We start from the raw sequence: 9,344 nt of genomic DNA on the forward strand, positions 1-9,344 counted from the left end.
AGCTGTGCTGTTATCTGGCGTGGTTAGGGTTTTTCCCAGGGTACAATCTTTTATGGCTCTGGACTTGCCTTTTTGCCGACATTAGGGTATCCCAAGTTTATTAGGGGTCTCTAATCGGCTCAACTAATTTTAACTTAAACACTACAGTTACAATATTTATAAATATTTTACGTTTACAAAAAAATGAAATCTTATGTCTAGACCAAATTCCATCCTTTAAATAAAAGTCAGACTTGGGAAAAATAAGTTCTAAGACTACGGGTTTTCCCGAGATCTTACAATTTTATGATCTCGAAGAATAGAGAAATGTTTAAGTGACCAGGCCCTAGCTTAAGTAAATGGTTTGGAAATTCCCAAAGAAAAATATGATAAGATATAACTAAAACACGACAGAGTATATTATATTGTAAAATTAAATGCTAATATCTTTAAATAATCCCGCGGAATCGCGTTTATCTCGTAATCTACGCGGTGTCGCTTTAATCGCTCGTACTGACCGTGATAGGACATCACAAAAGTGAATTCAAAAATCAAAAGGTAAAAAACATCTCTACACTTGAGTTCTTATTGACGTCATTTGTTGCGTTTCAAATTTTGATGTCTCATAGACGTCTAATAGCAGCTTTACGTCAAATTTATGTGAAATTTGACGTCAAAGAGCGCTCAAAAGGTGAACTGAAATTTTTTATGTGTACTGTACGTCACTGAGACAACAGAAATTGCGCTGAAACTCTGGTTATCTGGGTTTGTTCCTACTGCAGATAAAGTTTATGTCACTCGTTCTGGTATATATATTGTAGATAATACACTTGTTACGTCCTGCCCAGCAAACGGGATCGGATTGAGTCGGATTCAACATCCTATCCGCTTTAACACGATTCAATGCAGTTTTTGAAATCTCCGTTTTTCAATCCGTTTTAATACGATCAGACCCGACACGTTAGTATTGGATAACTACAGAAAATTTTGTTACCAACTTCTAAAACTTCTAAAAATTTATTAATAATGAGTTGATTTCTTTTTTTATTCACTTTCAGAATTTTATTTTCTTATAAATTTTTTGAGAAGTTTTTAGAGAAATTTTAAAATTAAATTATTTTTAGCTTCTGCAATAGTTTATAATATGTTCTTTTTGATGAACTTATTTAATTTTAACTTGTGTCTTTGACGTTATTAGAAAAATGAAATTATGTTTATCAATTTACCACTCGTATAAAATGTAATTCTGAAGAATTGGCGTTCGTAGTTTGAATATTTCGGAAGTATTGGATTTCTGAAATATTGTCATTCTAAACATTGTTAATTCTTTATTACGAAAGAATGAATATTGTAAATTCTGAGTATGTGTTGATATAAAGATTAGAGATTCAATGTTTTTGACAAGGTGATAATTTGTCATTCTGAATTATGAACCATCTTTATTTTTTACATTCGTAACTGTGAGTTTCTGAAATTGGTATACTTCTGAAATTTTTACTTTTGACAGTGTGCCTGCAAGCCTGTCAAACGTAGAGGGCGGTAGACTCAATCGCTTGACGCGCTTGACTGTATCCAAACGCACACGGAGAGAAAAAAATAGTTATAATTCCTATGTAGAATGGTAACCATTACTATGTTACATAGAAACGAGGATTTTTTAACGTCGAGAGTCACCGGGCAGAGTAATCCCCCCCATTCTACATAGTAACGGTGGCTATGCTAGCATAGAAGTGATTACTATTCTACATTGACGAGAGAACTATGTAAATGGATATGGCTACAATGTTACCTAGTAACGTTTACGATGTTTTATTTATTTCATTTTTAGTAAATAAGGTTATGACAAAACAAATAACTCAGGTTACTATAAATAGATATATGTAGAAATTGAATTAATCTATTGAAATAATTAAGATATTGCTCAAAATGAAATATCATTTTTTGATAACAGATAAATAATAATTAAATAAATTAAAATATTTAATAATATACTTCGCACATATACATGTAACACATACACATAGGTTACTGCGCAAACGTCCGCGCATGTTTACTTTCTTGTCTCACTTATTAAACTGTAACGACAGCTATTCCAGCATGGAACTGAGTGCCATTCTACATAGCCCTGATTCCCATGCTAGATAGCGATTTTTACCATTTTAGTTGTTTCAATGTAACATAGTAATCATTACCAGAAAAATGGTAATGAGTCCTATTCTACATAGCATTATTTACCATTTTACAAAAAATGAGTCTGGTTACTACGTAACATAGTAATCATTACTATTTTTTTCTCTCCGTGTAGTTTTACCGTATTTATACGGTATGTTTGTGAAATTTAATTACGGTATTCCTACAGAGCTTGTACTGCGTTTATACGGAGCTTATACGGCATTACTACCGTACTAATACGTTATTTTTACCGTAAAAATACGGCATTTGTGCTGTAATAATACCGCATTTCTATCGTAATAATATAACATTGTTACCGTAATAATTCGGTATTTCTACTGAATTTATACGGCATTTCTACCGAGTTCACACAGCAATTCTACTGATTTAATAAGGTGTTTATACGGAATTTATCAAGTACAGGGTAAAAAAAATAATGTATAATTATTAATGATAAATAGCTCTATTTAATTATTTAAATATATATTAGGGTGGCGCAAAAAAACCGACTATTCTTTTTTTTTCCATCTCGCATGAAAATTTGTTGGTTTACGATGTTTTAAGAAGCCTCTCCACAAATCAGCTCGATAAAAAATTTTTAAGAGGTCGCTCACGAATTTTGAAAATATCAAAAATGATCGAAATTCGGATTTTTATTAAAAAATTTTTTTTTTTCTCGTGGCAGCAATAGTTTATATTTGTGAAATCATGACTATGCTGAAAATTTCAGCCCAAAATTTAAATATTTCAACGGCGCTCAAGAATTTCGAATATTAACTGATAATATGTAACTAATAGTTTGAATTAGTTTTTATAACTCAATTATTGTTATTTCACTTAAATATAACTTTTGCATATCCAAAAATATACAGGACAGTCTTAAACAATAAAATTTGGTAAGTTTTGAATGAGCGAAAAAACCTACAAATTGGATTAAAAAATAAAAAAGTATGTAAATAACTTATTATTTCTACTTCTCGGGTTATATTTTCATTCATTGTCATGCAAATTGATGGTGAAAAAATCGAGAAGCTTTATTATTAATATTTAAGAGTCGCTCAAAAACGTTCAAGAGACTGCGCTTGAAAACATTCAAAATTCTTGAGCGCCGTTTAAATATTTAAATTTTGGGCTGAAATTTTCAGCACAGTCATGATTTTACAAATATAAACTATTGCTGCCACGAGAAAAAAACAAATTTTAAAACAAAAATCCGAATTTCGATCATTTTTGATATTTTCAAAATTCGTGAGCGACCTCTTAAAAATTTTTTATCGAGCTGATTTGTGGAGAGGCTTCTTAAAACATCGTAAACCAACAAATTTTCATGCGAGATGGAAAAAAAAAGAATAGTCGGTTTTTTTGTGCCACCCTAATATACACTTATCCAAAAAATTAAAGGAACAAGAAAATTTTATAAATTTTTTAGTGATTTTTGGAAGGCCGTATTTTGGTGAAAAATGATCGCATCGAAAAAATAAAAAAAGCAAATTGAAGCTTGAAATCTCTAGTTTAAAGATCTTCCAGCAAAATATTTTTTTGAGCCACGGTTTTTGCGGAATCATTAAGAAAAAAGTCGAGACAAAATTTTTCTAAATTTTTTAGTTTTGTTTCTTAGGTCTACGGGGCCGGGAAAAATTTTTTCAAGAAAACGAATTCATGGCTCGTTTAGAAAATTTATTCAGCTACAATTTGCTTTTTTTTGTTTCTCTGTACGACAATTTGCTGCTGAGATATCAGCCTTTAAATGAAAAAGAATCCTTTTGTCTTTGATTATTGATATCTCAGCAAGTAATGGTCACACAGTAATTTAAAGGGCAGTTTAATAAACTTGAATAAATTCCCTACAAGCTACATTTTCGATTTTTTCAAAAAAAAATTTTTTTTTATCCTTGATATCCATTTGAAAAACCCACAAAAAATGACCATTTTCTGGTTTTTTAGTCAACTCATCGCTAGACTGCAAATATTTATAAAAATAATAATGTTGCCAGGTAATTTTACAGCTTAATGTACCCCCAAAAACCCTGGAAATTTTCAGATTGATCCATTGAACCGTTTGTCCGGTCCGATTGCTCAAAGTTTTGCAAAACAATTAAAGGAACAAGTTTTGTTCCTTAAATTGTGTAATCATTACCAAAATGAAAAAATTAATTTTTTTCGGATTTTCTTCCATTTTTGCGTTAGTTATTCAGTAAATGTAAGGTCAAGAGGAAAAAAAAAAAATTTTTTCCGAAAAACGAAAAAAAAAATAACCCCCCGAATGAAACGTAAAAAAAAAAAAATGTAAAAAAATTCTTGTTTGGTCTCGTTTTTCGGAAAAAAATTTTTTTTTTTCCTCTTGACCTTACATTTACTGAATAACTAACGCAAAAATGAAAGAAAATCCGAAAAAAATTAATTTTTTCATTTTGGTAATGATTACACAATTTAAGGAACAAAACTTGTTCCTTTAATTGTTTTGCAAAACTTTGAGCAATCGGACCGGACAAACGGTTCAATGGATCAATCTGAAAATTTCCAGGGTTTTTGGGGGTACATTAAGCTGTAAAATTACCTGGCAACATTATTTTTTTTATAAATATTTGCAGTCTAGCGATGAGTTGACTAAAAAACCAGAAAATGGTCATTTTTTGTGGGTTTTTCAAATGGATATCAAGGATAAAAAAAAATTTTTTTTTGAAAAAATCGAAAATGTAGCTTGTAGGGAATTTATTCAAGTTTATTAAACTGCCCTTTAAATTACTGTGTGACCATTACTTGCTGAGATATCAATAATCAAAGACAAAAGGATTCTTTTTCATTTAAAGGCTGATATCTCAGCAGCAAATTGTCGTACAGAGAAACAAAAAAAAGCAAATTGTAGCTGAATAAATTTTCTAAACGAGCCATGAATTCGTTTTCTTGAAAAAATTTTTCCCGGCCCCGTAGACCTAAGAAACAAAACTAAAAAATTTAGAAAAATTTTGTCTCGACTTTTTTCTTAATGATTCCGCAAAAACCGTGGCTCAAAAAAATATTTTGCTGGAAGATCTTTAAACTAGAGATTTCAAGCTTCAATTTGCTTTTTTTATTTTTTCGATGCGATCATTTTTCACCAAAATACGGCCTTCCAAAAATCACTAAAAAATTTATAAAATTTTCTTGTTCCTTTAATTTTTTGGATAAGTGTATATATATATATATATATATATATATATATATATATATATATATATATTGCTGTACAATGTATTATGTCATTCGTATATTTTCAACCATACGGTAGAGATTCTATAGACTTGTGATTAAAATATTTGATTTTTATAGTTCAAGTTCAAATTCAGAGATTAAAGTATTTAAGGAAACATTGATGATAAATATTTTTATCTTTATGTAATATAGGATGTACTATATTACCATCAAAAAGGTACCTATCACTCGGTCAAATAACGGAGGAGTACCCGAGCCTGAATAGTCACAAGTTTGGAATATAAAACTTCTGAAATAAGTTTCTTACCAGGGACACTACAAGTCGTAGGCGCTGTCTAGAGGCGAGCACCGAACTATTCTTGCTGCTGCTGCCTAGCACCAGTGACTTCCCTCATCTCCTTATATATCTTTTCTCCCAAGAAATTTTTCTCTCGGTTTGAGCAACTTTTTTTTCTTGGTTGGAGCATACGTAAATTCTTGCGTTAAACAAATAGTAATTATTCCAAGAAATTTTATTTTTTTCCAACAAAAAAAGGCAATATTGCTACAATAACCTGGCATGGCTTTCTTTAATAAAATATCTCTTGTATTAAGAAATAAAAACTTTTAAAACAAGTAAAAATTTTTCGATTAAAGCATAAAAATATGTTAACTTGTGGAAAAAAAATTTTGATTCAATTTTGATTAAAAATTTCAGAATAATTATTTATTTGGTGCAAGAAAATTTTTATTTTCCGATTCGTTAAAAAAAATTGTCTTGTATCAAGAATATTTTTCTAGGTTCAAGTTAACTGTATTTTCTGTGTAGAGAAACTAAAATTTAAAAGACGCGTGTAGGTTTTCATAACGTACAAATAAAGAATTTTACGAGCTAAAAAAAACTATTATGTCAAAATACCCAAACTACATAAACACTGCAGTGTTTAGACATGTTTAAATTGAAGATGTTTTATAATTTTTAATCATAAAATAATTCTAGTTATTAATATTGATTCTCATTGTATTTCAAAATTAACTAATGTTCTTGCGAATTATTACTACATAGAAAAAATAGTTAAGGGGTTAGGGGTACTCAGGGGTATGAAAAAATGATGATTTTCAATAATTTTTTTTTTGTAGTTAATTACTTTATTTGACAAAAATAAAAACATAGCTTTATTAGAACACGTTTCGATTTGACTTCACGAAAATTTCAAAAAAAAAAATTAATAATTCAAAAAGTTATCGCTGTTTTTGTAGAGCCCGTTCCTCCCGAAGTCCTTTGCGGTGATCATCATAAGTCCTTGGAGATTCATCTAAAATCAATCGGACAAGAAAAATTAGTTTTATTAATAGATAATCTTGTGCCTGATCGAAGCTTTTTTTTTTTTTTTCGAAATTAACAAAATGGCGGCCTCAGGAAATTTTTTTCAAATTTTCGAGAAAAAAACCGACAGTTTATTGTTAAAAAAAAATCGAAATTTTTGAAAAAAAAAAAAATCCTTCGATCAGGCACGAGTTTTTAATGTATTTCAAAAGTACAATAAATTTTATTGAAATCTACCGAGCAGTTTTTAAGTTACAGTGATCACCAGTTCAGAAAACATAGTTTTGAGAAAAACGCATTTAAAGTTTTGCTATGGATTTATGTCGAATTATAAGAATTATTTAATAACTTACACTGAGTCATCTATTCCTGGACCATATAATAGCTCTTCAGCCGACATAGCAGCTTCCAAAATATCGATTTGCTGGTGCCTACGTTGCAATCGACCTTCTCGGGTGTTATCATTAGCGCGCTTATCTGCTACTTTGATACGTGCAGCATCCATTCTTTCTGCATACCGATGAGAATTAGGCCCACAATTAAGTCCTAGTGTATTCATCAAGACTAATAATGAATTTATACCCTCATTAAATATACACATAGCAACGTATGCAGCTATTTGTACGATAGTAAAACTAGTATTTACCGTTTTTGGACATATTTTCCATACTAGTTGGTTAAAGCTTTCATTATTATTCTGATTGAATCCACCTACACATCTTGAAAGTAAATTTTCATTACTAAGATCTTCGTATATAGGCTTGATAGCTTTTAAAACATCAGAAGGTAAAGGAGAATAATCGTGAGAAAAGGTATCAAGCTCTCCTCTTGCTTCAGCGCGCTGGTAAGAGCACCAAGATTCTTCGCCTTTTGGACACATATCATGATTCGGTTTTTCATCACTCGAGCCGTAGTGATAAAAGGTTGCCATTATAGCAGATTTCATATTTTCAATAGAATCACAATGCCGGCGTATTGCTAAACCATAGTACACAGTTAGTTTGTCTATTAATTTTCCTGTGAGCTTACCTCGACCACCAAGACCTTTTTGTTTACTCTTCAGCGTACGTAATCGACTCCCCATCCGCTTTTGGACATGCCCTATACATTCCTTTTTATTTACAGTTGTATTTTCGTAAGGATCTGATTTTATAATTCCTGAATAGGTCTTGGAGTCACCATCACCAATATAGTTGGCATACTTAACTCCATATTTAGTTTCAGAATACGAAAACATTTCGACCATCGCATCCACCTCCATTTTCCCAGAAGACCCTTGATGATTAGCAGAACACACATCTTCATGCGATTGATACCATTCCTCGAACTCAACAGTATTTGTTTTTTTTTTCCAATACTCACATAGCTTACAATATGCACTTTTAATGTTTATGTCAAGAATCTTTCCAGTAAAATAGCCAATTATAGAAGAAACTCCAAATGACGATGTATATCCCCGTTTTTGCCAGGTTCCATCTCCCGATACAGTTAGATGATTTATATCTTCATTTTCAGTTGTTGGCATTGCTTGCTTTTCTTCATTCACAGCTTTCGTCATGAAGGTTTCTGCGACGGCTTTACTACAATTCAAAATCTGTTTCAGTAAAATTGTATGCGTAGATTTATCTAAAAAAGACGGCATGTCCATCAGGCCGCAAAACTTGCACAATCCTTCGTATCCTATTCCTAGTATTCTCATTACAAAAATGAAACGTCTGTTTATTTCATAAGAATGCCCAACGAAAGAACAGGAAGGAATATATTCATTTCCACAGTTATTACATGCAACTACAATTTTGAATCCCAGCCCACGTGTACTTGCTGTTTGAAACACTACATTTCCATCACATTTTTTACATTTTATAAGAGCAGAAATTGCAGTGAATACCTGAATAAAATTTATTATTCGAAATTCAGTACTGCTGTCTTCAGGTACATCATCTTCAGTGTTTTGTTTTAATTTTTTAGAAGATGTACTCTGAATACTTTCATCACGTTCGGCTGTTTTCGGATTAAAAACATTCTTTCTTTTGACTGAACGCGACTTATTAATTTTTTCAGAACTCCGAAGTTCTCTTGAAACCTTTCTAGAATCACGTCCCATGGTTAATAATTTAATTCACTTGAGAAATAATTTATCACAAAACTATCGACTGATCAGTGCAACGACTACAGGTATACTGGCAACCAAAAATTATTTTTCAGTTCTTGTACTACCTACAAATTGTGAATATATATATATATATATATATATATATATATATATATATATATATATATATATATATATATAATTATAAATACATTAAAATGGGGAGATATTCATGACAATGAAACCCGAAAGGTCGGTTGCTTGCAGCTGTTTCTAGCTACCTGCACTCGAATGCCACGTAGCACCCGAGCGTCCTTTGGTCATTGTTAAATAACTCGAAAAGAATTTGTCGGATTCACTTCAAATTTTCACACAATATTTTTAAAATATTATACTTTAAGAAAATGCAAAAAAAAAAAAATCGATTTTTTGAAAATTCTGACTACCCCTAACCCCTTAACTCGAAGCATGAAAAAAATTCCTGATTCAAGAAATTTAGTTTCAACGATTCGGAAAACCAAAATTTTCTTGCGCCAAGTAAATAATTATCTTGAAATTTTGATCTTGAATCAAAATTTTTTTTCCTCAAGTCAACCTATTTTT

General features: G+C 30.8%; 1 protein-coding gene across 3 annotated transcripts; it reads right to left on the reverse strand.

The window, feature by feature from the left end:
• Nucleotides 1-6,415: 6,415 nt before the first annotated feature.
• LOC130666459 (uncharacterized) lies at nt 6,416-8,879 on the reverse strand. Of its 3 annotated transcripts, none has more exons than XR_008989679.1 (3): nt 7,296-8,879; nt 7,003-7,195; nt 6,416-6,638 (listed from the first exon to the last, which is right to left on the reverse strand). XR_008989679.1 is itself a non-coding variant. In XM_057467464.1 (2 exons), exons 1-2 carry the CDS (start codon nt 8,751-8,753, stop codon nt 6,635-6,637), a joined length of 1,755 nt encoding a protein of 584 aa, XP_057323447.1. In that variant the 5' UTR covers nt 8,754-8,872; the 3' UTR covers nt 6,420-6,634. The 3 variants fall into 3 exon arrangements, 1 of the variants encoding a protein (XP_057323447.1); XR_008989680.1 differs by having other exon boundaries at nt 6,417-6,638; nt 7,003-7,213; XM_057467464.1 differs by having other exon boundaries at nt 6,420-6,638; nt 7,003-8,872.
• Nucleotides 8,880-9,344: the final 465 nt, after the last annotated feature.

Source organism: Microplitis mediator, chromosome 4, assembly GCF_029852145.1.
Source record: "Microplitis mediator isolate UGA2020A chromosome 4, iyMicMedi2.1, whole genome shotgun sequence".
NCBI classification, from domain to species: domain Eukaryota; kingdom Metazoa; phylum Arthropoda; class Insecta; order Hymenoptera; family Braconidae; genus Microplitis; species Microplitis mediator.

Excerpts from the sequence above, each read along its gene's own strand:
- LOC130666459 (XM_057467464.1), bottom strand. The coding sequence starts at position 8,753 with ATGGGACGTGATTCTAGAAAGGTTTCAAGAGAACTTCGGAGTTCTGAA.